At 52.1% G+C, this 15,269-nt stretch overlaps 1 protein-coding gene across 2 annotated transcripts in view; it reads left to right on the top strand.

Annotated features, from left to right (window-relative positions):
• CTIF (cap binding complex dependent translation initiation factor) overlaps window positions 1-15,269 on the top strand; it is a 231,181-nt gene that overhangs the window by 24,003 nt on the left and 191,909 nt on the right. For both annotated transcript variants that reach the window (XM_065890337.1, XM_065890336.1), the window contains exons 3-4: window positions 12,554-12,627; window positions 13,630-13,734. In XM_065890337.1, the coding sequence (XP_065746409.1) occupies window positions 12,554-12,627; window positions 13,630-13,734 (179 nt within the window). The remainder of the gene's footprint in view (window positions 1-12,553; window positions 12,628-13,629; window positions 13,735-15,269) is intronic.

Below are 15,269 nucleotides of genomic sequence, written 5' to 3'. Positions count from 1 at the left end.
GCTGGAAATAAACCAGATGCCCTTCAACAGGTGAATGGTTAAGTAAGTTCTGGCGCTCAGCAATAACAAGGAATCAACTCTTGACACATGCAGTAATCTGGATGAATCTCCAGGGAATTATGCGGAGTGAAAAAAGGCTAATCCCCCAAAGGTACATACTCTATGATTCCGCTTCTATACCATTCTTGAAATGACAGGATTATAGAAATGGCGAGCAGGTTAGCAGTTCTTCAGGATTAGGGGAGGGGGGCACGATGAAGTGGGTGGCTACAAAAACGCAGCAGGAAGGCTCCTTGTGCCGATGGAAATGTCAGCATTCTAGAGGGTATTGCTCTCAGTACCCTGGATGTGATCTGAACTATATACTTTTATAAGGTTTTCCTTGGCGGGGAAACAGGGTAAAGGATACATGGGATCTCTATTATTTTTTACAACTAGATGTGAATCTACAGTTATCTAAAATAAAAGTTAAATTTTTTAAAGTACAGAACCTTTTGTTTCATCACAGTCTTTCAAGGAAATCTCATGTAGAAAACCAAAAGGGCAGAACTGTTTGGTGAGGCAGGGGAAGGAACCCACCTGCTTTCTCTTCCACTCTATCCACCTCATCACTCTGGGAGCATCTCTGCAGAACTCCTAGGTCAGTCCTGGGCCAGAGTCTCTCAGCCCCTTCCCTCCCTGGCCTTGTGTGGTTCTGAGTCTGGCTCTGGCAGGAAGGGCGATATCTCCAGCAACTGGAGAGTTCCAAGAAGGCCTCCTAGTGAGGAACCTTGGAGGATGAGATCCTTTCTGTGCACAGAGGCATGGGCAAGGTATGGGGCTAGGGACAGCTGAGTGGGCCCCCATTACTTTAGCAGATGCTGGACAGGCAGCCAACCAGAAGTGGGCTCTGCTGTGGCCCAGTCTAGGGTAGGTGCTAATAATATTGCCATTTAAATCCTAAGGCATGATTAATTAGCCGAGAGACTGGAGAAATATACTTGGCCACAGGGAGTCATTATCTCCCACTCCTCCCTTGGTTTTGGGTCTTAATTCAAAGACAGTGAGGGTAGAGAGAGAAGGGACAGATTGGACAGACAGACAGGAAAGCTCCAGAGTGAAGGGAACGGCCTTTTCTGCTCCTGAACTCAGCTCTGGTACTACTCAGGAGGCTCTGTCTTCCGGTCTCTGCTCTGCTGTTCTCCTGCCTCAGGCCTTTCTATTGTAGGAAGATTAAAATATTGGGGGTCCATCACCATCTTTCCTACCAGCACGTGGGGGTGCTGTCCTTGGTGCTGAACATGGGGAACACACACACACACACACACACACACACACGCTCCGTGCGCGCACACACACCACACACACACCACACACACACACCATGCACACAGACATACACACCACACATACACCACACACACACCACACACACACCATGCACACAGACATACACACCCCCCACACACACACAGACACACCCCACACATACACCACACACACACCATGCACACACACACACACACAGACACACCACACACACACCGCACACACACACCCCACACATACACCACACACACACCATGCACACAGACACACACACAGACACACCACACACACACCGCACGCACACACCCCACACATACACCACACACACACCATGCACACAGACACACACACACACACACAGACACACCACACACACACAGCCCACACATACACCACACACACACCATGCACACAGACACACACACACACGCCCCCACACACACACCCCACACACACCCCACGCACACACACACCACACACACACCGCACACACACTCACCCCACACATACACCACACACACACACCACACATACACCACACACACACACCATGCACACAGACACACACACACATGCCCCCCCACACACACCACACACACACACCATGCACACAGACACACCACACACATACACCACACACACACCATGCACACAGACATACACACACACACACACACACACACACCAGGACAGGACTGCTTCTCCCTTGGGCCCTGCCCTGCCCCACCCTTGATCTGTGCTTGGGTCCTCACTTCCTGTCTCTTCAAGCAAACCCAAGTCACCCTCAAAGTCTGGCGGTTTGGGTCTGAGAGGAGTTTTGGACCTGGCGTTACAGGAAGCCCCTGTTTTGGCCCAGGAGATGCCTTTGCAGTTCTTTGGTCTCCAAACATCCTGTATAATGCACCACACTCTCCCAGTGTCTCATGCTCTTCTTCCCGCCTCCACCCCAACTCGGTAATCACCATTCTAGTCCAATATGATACTGAAGAGGGAGCTCAGGTCTGTGGAGCTGCAGCAACCCTCCTGGGGCCCCAGGAAGCAGCTTGCAGGCCTAGACTCCTGCTTTCCCCACTCAGTCCATCCGTGTTGTTACTCGCAGGAAGTTTTTCCTGGAGTCCAGAGCCACAGTCTCCCCTGGAGCCCGCAGCATGGGTGGCATGCATCATATCACATGGTGCTTCACTACATGTTGTCTTCAGTTGTTTTCTTCCTTTTCTGTGACGCTCCAGCTAGGTGGTAAGAACTGTGGGGCAGGGACGATCACCTCGGGCCTCTTGTGGCCACACAGTGCCTAGCACTGTGTTAACCCACTAACGTGGGTGATATATTGGGGCTGGCGGCAGGGGACTTGGGAGGGCATCCTTGGAGAGGTCTTGTCCATTGTTTAAAGGGATAGCCCTCCCTATCGGCTCCCCCGGGAGCCCTGAGTCTGTGGGGTTTGCTTGCTCTTGGCCATCGTCATGGACAGAATCTATGGAAGAACATTTTGCACCAAGAAGGGGAAATGGACTGGGATTATGAGCCCCTTCCCAGGAGCAGGGGCTGTACCGCCCTCATGTCTCTGGTGCCCAGGCTGGGCCCTGTAGAGCTGACGACCAGCAGCTGGCCCCTGGTTCTGCAGTCCAGGAGTTCAGGCCCTGGTCCCTGCAGGCTCCTGGTGCTGCAGCCGCAGTCTCAGGCTGGCCAGCTCTGGTGCGGCTGACCCAGCAGCAGACATGCTGGGGAAACTCAGACTGGCATGCCCGGACATCCTCTAGTTGGAACTTTGCCTGTGACCCTCCCATTAATGGGGGGAGTCCTCCTGCTGCCCCCTGCCTTGTTTAGCCAGACTCTGCCTTATTTCTAAACCTTTGCAGCCTGGGGTTGTCAACACGCACATACCTGTGCACACACACGTACACAAGCAGAAATGACTCTGCAGTTGTATATCAATAAAGAAAAAACAACGGTATAGAAGAGGGTCGTTTTTTCCCATTGCACCTGACTTGGCATGTTTTTCTACTGTACAGTGACTCACTCCCATCTTGTTTCATTCACTCATGCACAGAGCCCCCCGACCCTACACATTCTATCTTGCACCCCTACATTCCTTCTTTTCCTCACTGCAAGTGATTTACTCCCTGCACCAGCGCTGCCTTCCCAAGAGAAGAACTCGGGAAACCCAAATGTTCGTAGGGATATGGGTATGCTCCTGCATTATGGGAAACTCGACAGTGAGGTCAGAAGTGATTTGAGTAATATATCTGCAGAGTGCAGTGGTTAAGAGCACAGACTCTGGTCCACACTCATATGCGTTCCTGGGAACTAGCTGGGTGAATGCGGGCAAGTTCTCTGAGCCTCAGTTTCCTCATCAGTGAAATGGGGATGGTGATAGCAACAGCTGCTTCCTAGGGTTGTAACAGATGTAAAGTGCTCGGATGGTGCCTGGTGTACAGTGAGTGCTGCGTCAGTGTTTGCTGTTATCATTCTCTGGACTCTGTCACCCCTGACCTGGGGTAGCTGTGCACCCCGCGTGGCCCTTTCAGAGGCAGCTTCAGTCTCCCTGCCCGTGGGCAGGCCGTTTCCATTTCTTTTTCCACATGGTTTAAGGTGCTTATTATCCCTTTGTGATCTGTTCTGAGAGCAGCACGATTCACCCTGTCAAGGGGCCCCCTAATTGTCAGTAAAAGAAGCTGTTGTGAAGGATTCAGCAGCGTTTAAGTGCTAAAAAACGATCCACTGAAAAGGGTGATTTTTTTTTGATACGGTTCCTCAGAACCTTGGCATTGCAACAACCTGGCGGGGTGTTGGCAGGGGCTGGGTGACCTCAGGGCCAGGGAAGGGGTGGGACTCAGAGGAAAGCCGTGTTCACCAGGGCCAACTGTGGAATTGCAACCTGGAGAATGTTCTCGAAGAAGCCAGTGAGGCTTTGTGGAGAGCTCTCGGTACCTGGCCACTGAGTCCTTGCGAAAAAAAAAAAAAAAAGAATGAATGATGCTGCATCCCAAGACTAGGAAGGTGGTGGGGGTGAGGAGGCAGGGGAACACAACAGAAAAGTGAAGCCAGGGCTACTGCAATTGAGGGGATGGCAGACTAATTGGGGAAGAGAGTTAACAGATAGTTTAAGATGTCTGTTTCCCGGTAGGGGAACCATGGTCCTGCAGGATGCTGTGTGGGGTGAGAAGGAAGAGTGCGGTGGGTTTCTGGCCGGAGGAGTTTGGGCAAAGCTGTGTAGTGTGCTGCCACCTACTTGAAGAGTCAGCATCCATCCAAGACCAATAAAGGCACTGAGAAGTTCTGCAGTAAAGTATTGATTTAACAACTCTTTTAACTCTGTGTGTCCCAAATATTTGACCGAGGAGCCTTTTTAAACTTTTTGTCCCCCACAAAACTTTTTAATATCCACTGTTTCCAAAAGCGTGTTCCATGCACCACTGCAGCTGCCCTAAACTTAAACCATTTCAGTCCCTTCCCTGGATGATTCCGATGCACACTGACATCTGTGAGCCAGCGGATTAGTGTTTCTAGAACACCACTTGGAGCACACAGTAGATCAGGAAGGGAATCAACCCCTGGGGTATGTGCTGGATGTGCCGTGGGCTTGCGGGGCACCAGCTGATGAGGAAACAGCAGAGCCACAGGGAGGAAGGCTCTCGAGCTGATCCCATCAGAGAGAAAGACTCGGAGTGGGTGGAAAGGAGATTTGTTTTCTCCAAGTCCAGGAAGAGCACAGCGGCCCAAAGAGGAATATAATCTTGTACGTTCAGCAGCTTGGTGTGGCCCCAGAGCCCCTTCACAGGCGGTGTCTGAGCCGCATACCAACACAAAGCTTTGCCAGTGTGCCAAGGAGGATGCCGAGGCCCCTGTAGCAGTGAGCAGAACAGCCAAGCTCCCGCCACCATCGTCCCTGCCCTGTGTGTTTGTTAGGGGTTGCAAAGTTTGAGGGTTGGTGTCCAGAACTCAAGAAGCGGGGAACATCCAGGCACTTTATGGCTTCAGGGGCTTTGGCTGGACGTGCGTCAGCGTGGCAGGTGGCCCCAGGGTCGCCTGGGTGCTGTCAGCCCAGCGCCGGCGGGTGCTGGGGATGAACGTGAGAAGCTGTTAGGTTCCTGGCTGTCAGTTCAGTGGCAGCAGTCACTCTGCCGGTGAGTCCTGGCCCCTCTGGGCATCCCCTGGGTCACCACCTCGGCCTCAACAAGGGACAGAAATGAAGGCTCTGCAGGTGAGGGTCTTCCCTCTCTGGGCTGAAACTTGAAGGACACAGATTTTGTTTCCAAGAGCTAGGCCCCTTCTTCAGCCCCTGTTGGTAAAAGGTTACATGCAGTGATTATATGCCGGTCACATCCCATTGCCACAAACTCTAAGGAGGTGTCCAGATCCTTGTTACGTGCTGCAGTCATCTTGTCGGATGGAGCAACGATAAGTAAGTCATCTCCGTGACCAAGATTTTCACTGTGGACTTCTCCAGACACTTTCCCCCTCCCCGTTACAACACTGGCCTTGGTGGGGCCCACCCTCCTACTGTATTCAGCAAGAGAGGCCACAGGCTTGCCCACAGCCCTCAGCCACATCCTGTTCAGCGGCCCGAGGGTCCTGATTCTTGCCCAGTGCTGTCGCCTCCTCCAGGGAGGCTGTGCACATTATTCTTTCCCCAGGACTGTGCAGAGTGTGGGCTGCAGCCCCTCGGTCTGTGAGGGGCTCATCCTAGCACTTCTGTTCCTAAGCTCCGAGAATCAGAGTCACGGCGTGTGGGGGAGGGAGTGGAGGCAGGAGGTAGGTGCTCATGAGGAGTAATGAGACCTACCCTGTGGAGATGGAGGGGTGAGAGCAGAGGCTTCCGCCGGCTGAGGGATGCTGTCAACGGAACCAGAGGTTGAGCTGATGGGAGGGTGATGGGGGGAGGGTTGAGTAGCCAGGTGCTTGCTGGGAACCGCAGTGGTTTTGGAGTTTTCCAGCATTTAAAATAGGGCTCAGGTTATCTCCATCAGCTCAGGAATAAGTTCTCTGGGCTCCTGCGAGGATGGGTGAGAATCGTAGTGCTTCAATGAGGAAAAATGCGTGGAGAGGGTCTATAAGCTATGAAGTACTGAAAAAATGCTTCTCACCTCCGATCGGAGATGGTACCAGCTCCTCGAGGTTGATCTGCACATGCAGGGAGGTGGGGGGGGGGGCTCCCTTTACAGAGCATCTCCTGGGGCATCCTCTCCAGCAGCTGCTGCTCTGTCACTCTTTCCCACTCATCAGCCAGTGGGGCCTTGTCCCTGAGGCTGGTGGGTCCCCTGCCAGGGATGCTGCTTCAGAAGAGGCTGGGGCCTGAGCTTGAGATGCCCAGGCACCTCCCTTAGCTGTGGTTCTCTCTGCACAGGGCCCTCGAGAGTAGATGGCCTCCCCTCCCTGCTATGAGGGGTGGTGGCCAAGACTCCAGCCCCTGGACCAGGAGGGAGACTTACGTGCACTCGCATCGCCCTTGTGCCATAATTGAGCTGTTTTTAAGGTGAACTGTGCTCGTACCTGTGAGGTGCTTGCAGTCCTGGGTTAAGCTGTGACCTTCCCGTCCTTTCTTCATGGTTGTTCCCTCTCTCCATCCTGCATTCCTCACTCTTTAGGGGCCTCAGATCCTAGGTTGGTGAATCCATGTTGACATCCTAATCTGGGAATCAGTCTCTCAGGTACAGAGGCAGCAGGGCCTCAGTCTCTCAGGGTAGAGTCTCTTTAATCAGTTGGCAGCCATCTGAGGCGGACCTACCGTGTGCCCGGCTTGACCACGTTGGGGACACAAGAACAGAAAGCAGCTGTGGTCCAGGAGCTTAAAGTCTAATTGGGGTCATGGATGAACCTTGAGGACCTTATGCCAAGTGAAGTAAGCCAGTCACAAAAAGACAAATACTGTGTGATTCCACTTGTATGAAGTACTGAGAGTTGTCAAAACCCTAGAGACAGAAGATAGGATAGTGGTCGCCAGGGCTGGGGGGAGCGGAAATGGGGAGTTGGTGTTTAATGGGTATACGCTTTCAGTGTTACAAGATGAAAGGAGTTACGGGAATGGATGGTGGTGATGGTTACACAATATTGTAAATATATTTAGTACCACTGAACTGTACGCTTAAAAGGGTTAAGATGGTAAATTCTATGTTATGTGCATTTTACCACAATAAAAATTTTTTGAAAAAAAAAAAACTTACTTGGGGAGATTAACATCCTTATGGGTCTAAGAGAGTGATGACTAAGCAATGGTCCACTCCACGTAAGCTGAACTTGTAAGTGCCAGAGTGAGTTGTGTATTTAAAGGGTCAGGGATTAGGAAGAGACTTGTGTTACTATCCTGAAGGAGGAAGTGAACTTCACTCCAGGTGAGGTCTCAGACGTGTGCTTTGGAAGCAAGGTTTAGTTTGATATATTTTTTTTGACCTTTGCTTTAGAAGTCATTTTAAAATGCTGTACCTATTGGTAATCATCTCTGAGGCCTGGGAAGGGTGTTTTGAACAAGCCACTTAACATCTCAGGAGGGTGGGGGCCTGTCTCCTAGATAGAAAGTGAGTCGCTCTAGCCACCTGCAATTTCAAAGTGGCATTTGAAGCAAGCAGGGCACCAGGAGTTGGGATGGATAGGGTGATGAGACAACTCAAAGAAGGAAGGGAAGGAGGGGCTGATCCTAGAAGATTGTAAATTGTGCCATAATTGATTAGTGATGTCTGCCCCTGGTGAGAGAGGGTGTGGTGGCAGCACACATGCCAATCAGAAGAAACCCATCTACAGGATATGGCACTTCACTTTCGGAGATCTCTTTATTTAAATATGAAGAATCTGAAGTCCAAATTGGTGAACTAATTTCGCTGAGGTCACATGGCTCATTATGGCAACGTGTTTAAGGAAGACAGTGAAGGTCTCTTGAAGTGTTTGTCAACTCAGCAGACACTTCCTGGGCGCTGAACATAGAGTGCTGGGGCACCTGGAGAGGTCCCTGCCATCCCGGGTCCACGCCCTGGAGCAGGAGAGAGTGACGGTAAGACGGGGTGAGAACTGCCGCCAGTGGGCTCTGCAGCCACAGGTCACCCACGCGGGTGCTAAGTTCATGACAGAGGGAGGTGACTGCAGTTTGGGAGGTCGGAGGGGTTTTCTGGAGTCACGCGCTGAAGGATGGGGCACGTCTGGAGGGAGCGGGAGAGGAGCAAGGCCGAGACGAGACGTCACGGTCAATAGTGAAAGGGATTATGGGGAAGCGGAACTGGACAGGTGTGGGGAAGACCCAGGTGCACACAGGTGGCGCCACATGGAGAAGCTTCTGGCCCTGAGTGACTGGGGTTGATTCACAGGAGGATTGTGGGAGGTCTCAGGGCATCGTGAGAAAGTTCCCAGCCACTTAGAGCCTGAGTGACCCAAGGCTTCAGGCTGGTGGTGCCAGAGGGAGGACCCAGTCCTCGGTGTATGGATGCAGCCCAGGCAGGTTACGTGACTCATCCGAGGTCACACTCTGGGTGCCCCTCTCTCCCATTAGCCCTTTGTTCCCTCAGCCTCCCCTGAACGCTCCCCTCCTCTCCCCACCCCCTCCTTATCTCCTGCCTGGTGTCTGTGAGGGTCTGAGCACTTGGGCCCCTTCTGCTGGGAGGCTGGGCCTCAACCTTTCTACTGGCCAGTTTGTGTTCCTTTTCCTTCAGACCGATTAGAAGCTGGAAACTACCCTCAAACTGCTCTCTCTCTGGGAAGTAGGTTGGTTTCTACCTTGAGGGATTGGTGAGTCGGGATGCGCAGAGTAGGACGCAGTGAGTAAGAAGACCTTGCTGGCCGCCTCTGCCCGACCTGAAGAAAATGAGAGCTAAAAACAAAACCAAACCCCCAAGTCATGGGGCTTCATTGCCAAGGCGCCGGGTGTCTCTGGTCGCTGGGGGAGGGAGAGGCAGGTTGCTGAGCCTCGTTTGGGGTTATTTCTAGCCGGCTTCTCAGTGCCTTGTATGTGGGTGGCGCTCAGTAAGTGCAGAATCTAAACACACACATATATCCTCATGCCTTTTCTCTTTTCACCAGTGTCCATGTGAGCTCTGCTCGGCAGGCTCTGGGGTGATGTTGGCCGTGGTCTCCAGCTGGGGGGGCACAGGGAGGACAGCAGGTGGGACTCCTCCTGGGCCGTCTCTGGGGAGGTGGTGTGGGGAGATCAGAGACTAGCTGAGCCAGCCTGGGTCTGAGCTTGTCTGTTTGCAGGAGGTGGGGCCCCGGGGCCCTCTGGTGCTTCATGTGGCTGAAGGACATGAGAAGGTCACAGGGGGGTTGTCTGCTGGCTGTGGGAAGTGGGGACGTGATGGACTGCCCTCACAAGGGGTTTGTGGAGGTGATGGATGGTTGATCACCGTTATCAGTTTGCTAGGGCTGCTTGATTTAGGACGTTTGACCACGAACTAGGTGACTTAGAACAACAGAAATGGATTGTCATCTCATAGTTCTGGAGGCCAAAAGACTGAAAGCAAGGTGTCAGCAGAGCCATGATCCCTGTGAAGGAGCTAGGAAGGGATCTGTCCAGGCCTCTCTCCCAGCTTCGGGAAGTTCCTTGGCTTGTGGCAGCGTAACTCCATTCTTCACCTGGCGTTCTCCCTCTGTGTGCATCTGTCACTGTGTCCAAATTTCCTCTTTTTATAAAGAGACCGGTTATAGTGGGTTAGGGCCCACTCTCATCTTAACTGATTACATCTGCAATGAGCCTGTTACCAAATACATTCTGAGGGACTGGGGGTTAGGACTTCAGCGTATGAATAATGGTGGTGCCGGGGATCGGGGAGGGGTGGTGACGACACAATCAACCCATGACAATCACTGAGGAGCACTTGTGAGGCCCCTAGTAGGCCCCTGACCAAGACTGAGAGTGGGTGATGTTGAAAACCACTGACTCGCCCACCTGGGGGCACCTTGACAAGCTGCCGGGCTCCCTGTGTAAACCCAGGAGGCCTTAAAGTTACCCAGAATGCCTTATTGTATCCTGCCAGGGCCCCTTTCCACATACTGGCCCTTTTCCCCAGATGACCCCTTCCCTCCTTTTCCCTCCGCTCTCCTGATCACCATGAATCCCTACTCTGGGGGAGTCCTTCCCTACTTCTCAGGAAATTTGCCTGTGCTTTGGTCCTACTGTGGCACCTTGAATCAGTGCACATTTCACACTGTATTGTAATTATTTATTACGTGTGTGTCGTCCCATACCATTCTTTGCACGCATAACCTGTGACTTCTCCACTTTTGTGTCTTCAGTGTCTGCCCAGGGCCAGGCCTATGGAAAGATCTCAAAGGAAGATTGCCCAGTGTATGAGCTAGTGGATCTGAGGAATGACAGGTCCAGGGACAGATCATCATAAAAATAAAGACTGGGGATGCTACCAGGAATCTAACCAGAAGGTCGTAACACACACAGAAGAAGGTGTACATACCATGCACCTACAGTTCAACAGATTTCCACAAACTGAATACACCTATGTAACCAGCACCTAGATTAAGAGCAGACATTACCAGCCCCCCAGCACCCTCCTGGGGCCTGCTTCTGGTTACTGTCTGAATTCTCCATAGATTAGTTTGCCTGTTCTTGAACTTTATATAAAATTGAATTATAGAGCCGGTACTCTTATATCTAGATTCTTTTGTTCCACTTTATGTTTGTGGGATTCATTTATGGCATTACATGTTGTTTTAGTTTATTCTGACTGTTGTGTAATATTCCAGTATGTGAACACACCACGATTCATTTGGTCGAATGTTGGTAGGCATTTGGGTGGTTTCCAGTTTGGAGCTGTTCTGAGTAGTGCTCCTCTGTACTTCTGTGCTGTGTAATACTGGTGGACGTCTGTACACATTTTGGCTGTGTTTGTACTTGGGAGTGGAGTCCTGAGTTATAAGGCACGCACACAGTCAGCTTCAGTGGAGGTGGAAGTATTGTTTTTAAAGACTGCGGTGATGAAAAGCAGACTGTGGGGGTCATGATGTTATTGAACCAGACTTGGGTCCGCTTGCCCACACACAGTAAAGCCAATCTACTGACTCCAGGTTGTGGTGAAGGAAAGTACAGCGTTTATTGCAGGGCGCCAAGCAAGGAGTCCAGGCAGCTTAGTGCCTAAAAGGCCCAACGTCCTTGAAGGCTTTCAGGGAAAGGTTTTTAAAGACAGGGTGAGGGAGGAGGGTTATGGGATATGTGATCAGCTCATGGGCATTCTTCGGATTAGTTGGTGGTGAGGTAATTAGGAGTCAACATTACCAACCTCTGGTTCCAACCCATCTGGGGTCTATGTGTTTGTGGTCGGCACGCAGTTAACTTCTTCCACCTGGTGGGGGTTTCAGTATCTGCAAAACAGCTCAAAGAACCTGGCTCAAAATATTATCTATAGCCCTAGAGGAGGAACTAAATGTCCTTGCCTTTGTTTAATGGCTGAACTATTATTATTTTTGTCTTGCTTGTCTGTTTTCCTTTGTTTCTGCATTTTCTCACTTCTCTGGTTACATTTACTCTTTGGAACTTGGGGAAGGCCTAGGAGGCTGAAGTTTTCCTTCAGGTAGAGGACATGGGAGGGGGTAGGGTCTGTTCTGGGAAGGCCCCATAGGGTCCTGCTCAGTTACAGTGAGGGATGGGTGGCATCAGGAGTGAAGATAGGGATTGGAGAACTTGTTGCAGAGATCAGCCAAGGGCAAAGAAGCCAGATCAGAGAAGCTGGGTCGAGTAGAGCATTTTCTGTCTATGGAATGAGTCATATAGGAAACAACAAAGGAAGAAGACCGGAGCTGGTTTGACTTAGAGAAATTCCATCTTTGGAGTTGTTGGTCAGTGGGAGCTTCTTGGTGCCACCTGATTTTGGGCTGTGGGGCTTAACTCCAAAGGAAGTCAACTTCCCAGCACAGACCTTCCAGTGTGCCTGGCTCTGCAGAGCCCCTGCCTGGGAGAAGCCGCTGCCATCAGGCTGGCAGCTCACTAGTATAGAGGCTTTGAGGAGAGAGCCACGGGCTGGAGCAGCAGAGCCCTGGCTGCCCTGTACCTGACCACACAGCTCTGTCAAACACCAGCAAAGTGAGGGCCCAAGCCTGGGGGAGGCTGGGGTCCCCCTGACTCGTACTGGGTGCACCAGCCAGGACACTCACTCCAGTGGCTCACTCCAGCCTCCAAGCTGCGCAGGATGACCAACCGAGGGGGATGGCGGGGAAGGGGGCCCTCTGCAACCCTTGCTGGGATTGGGCCTTCCACCCATTTGTTCCATGTCCTGGCCAGGCAAATAATGCCACCCCTTTCATCCTCCATCTCTTCCAGAATGGCAGCAAAGACACCTCTCTGGACATGCTGGGCACAGATATCTGGGCTGCCAACACCTTTGATTCCTTCAGGTGAGCTCCTCTTCCTCTTGTTGTGGTGTGTGGCTCCGGCTGGAACCCCAGCTTACTGGTCCTTATGCCCTGAGGGGCCTTTGGGGATTGAGTTATTGTTGAGAGTTCATTGATCAAGAAGTGGAGAGAAAGACAGGAGGGTGAAATAGAAAGGAGGAGGCTGGAGGAAGGAGGTCAGAGAGAGAAGGAAGGAAAATGGCGGTGGGGGAACTGCACATGGCTGTGTTAGAGCTGAGGACGGACAGCTGTGGCTGCATACCACACCCCTCCCACCAGAGGTTATGGAAGGCAGGGGCCGGGGGGTGCGGAGAGGCGTCCAGAGAAAAGGAAGAACTGTCAGTGCTTCAGGCTCTAGAAGCTTCCTCACGGGCCAAGTTGGAAGGGCAGGTATTGGCCAGGCTTTCTCAGGATGTGGGGCTGGTGCCCCTGGAGGGTTTGCTGACGGGCTCTCCTGTCATGGTGTCCCCTTCTTTGGAGAGTGATGACCTCAGACCATGGATGGTGGTGGCCCTTTAGCTCAGCTCTGCCCCGGCCCTGGAGCTAGCCAACTCTGGCTGTGCTCCAGGCTCACCCTGGCTCTGGCTCAGGCTTGCCCAGCATGGAAGTGCCGTGGGTCTCCTGAGACTGGTCCTTGGGGGACCTGGCCTCCTGCTTCCCCAACTGACACACTCTCCCCAGGCTTTCCAGTGTTTCAGGCGGACCACTGTAGAGCGAGCATCAGGCCCACACCTGTGTTTTATAGGCATCTATTATCATACAGCAGGGTTGAAGAGAGGGGAAGGCTACCAGGCAAGCACTTGCCCTGTTGTCTGTGAGCGCAGAACCGACATTTCAGGCTCCATTCTGAGTGAGGGTCCCTGCCTGACCCCTGCCTGTGGCCAGTGGGCACTCCTTCTTCCTGCCCACCTCTTTCTGAGATGCCCTGCCTGGGGTGTGCCGGGGGTGTCTCATCCCCATCAGTAACTGGGCTTGTCACATTTCTCACCCTCCCTCGCCCTCTAGTGGTGCCACCTGGGACCTGCAGCCTGAAAAGCTGGACTTCACCCAGTTCCACCGGAAGCTCCGACACACGCCCAAGCAGCCCCTGCCACACATCGACCGTGAAGGGTAAGGGGCAGTGGGGAACTCCCACATAGGGGCTGGTGAGGTGAGGGATAGCTGTGGCTATACCGGGGCAGAGGGGGGCCTTTCCTTGGGCAGGCTGATGTCCAGAGGCTCAGTGGCTCAGATCTGCAGGTTCACTGGCCTCTCTCCAGAATCCCTCCACCCTTCACTGCCCAGCCCCCTCCAGCCACACTGCCTGCTCCCCTTCCTGACCACTCACAGTGGCCCTGCTTGCCAACAGTCTAGAGCAGTGGGTCTCGCCTTGATAAGAAGAGGGATCACTGGGTCCACCCGCAGAGTCTCTGATTCAGGAGGTCTGGGGTGGGGCCTGAGAATTGGCATTTTTCACAAGTTCTCAGGAACTGCTGATGCTGCTGGTCCAGGGGCCCCACTTTAAGAACCACTGGGGGGCTTCCCTGGTGGCGCAGTGGTTGAGCGTCCGCCTGCCGATGCAGGGGACACGGGTTCGTGCCCCGGTCCGGGAGGATCCCACACGCCGCGGAGCAGCTGGGCCCGTGAGCCATGGCCGCTGAGCCTGCGCGTCCGGAGCCTGTGCTTCTCAGCGGGAGAGGCCACAGCAGTGAGAGGCCTGCGTACCGCAAAAAAAAAAAACAAACCACTGGGGTAGTGGTTGCTTTTACTCGGTCGTCTCACTCTTTCCTTAGTTCATGCATCAGTGTTTACTTTCCCTTTTAGAGATGGTGTCAGGGCCTGGGCTGACCTCCGGACAGGAATGTGACTCCGGCCACACACAGGGGTGTGAGACAGATGATTTCTTTTCTTCCTTCCTTCCTTTCTTCCTCCCTCCCTCCATCCCTCCCTTCCTTCCTTTTAAGATAATTTTTACTGAGGTAGAATTCACATAACATAAAATTAACCATTTTAAGGTGTTCAACTCTGTGGCATTTAGTACATTTATAATGTTGTATAACCACCACATCTATCTAGTTCCAAAACATTTTCAACACCCCAGTATAAAACCCCTACCCATTAAGCAGTTATTCCCATTTCCCCACAACGCCTACCCCTGGCAACCACCAATTTGCTTTCTGTTTCTATGAATTTATCTATTCTGGGGTATCTATACCTATCTCCCTATCTCTATATAGATATATAGGTATAGATATCTGGAGGTATATATATATATATATGGAATCATATGTGGTCTTCGTGTTGGGCCTCTTTCACTCGACATAGTATTTTTGAGGCTCATCCACGCTGTAGCTTATATCAGGACTTCAACCCTTTTCACAGCTGAATAACATTCCATTGTTTATGCATCTGTCTGCTGATGGATATTTGCGCTGTTCCCATCCTTTGGCTACCGTGAATAATGCTATTATGGACATCCATGTATAAGTATTTGTTTGAGTCTCTGTTTTCAATTCTTTCGGGGTCTTTGACTGGGAGTGGAATTGTTGGGTCACATGGCTAATTTCTGACACCAGTTCTGATGTGTGTGTATTTTTTTCCCCAAATCCACAAGCAATTCTTCAACACTAGCTGGGTGTCCTGTAATTCAATTCAATTCTGACACT

The sequence above is a fragment of the Phocoena phocoena genome, chromosome 13, assembly GCF_963924675.1.
Source record: "Phocoena phocoena chromosome 13, mPhoPho1.1, whole genome shotgun sequence".
NCBI classification, from domain to species: Eukaryota; Metazoa; Chordata; class Mammalia; order Artiodactyla; family Phocoenidae; genus Phocoena; species Phocoena phocoena.
The sequence above is the reverse complement of the archived record's forward strand: the minus strand, read 5'-3'. Positions and strand labels throughout refer to the sequence as shown.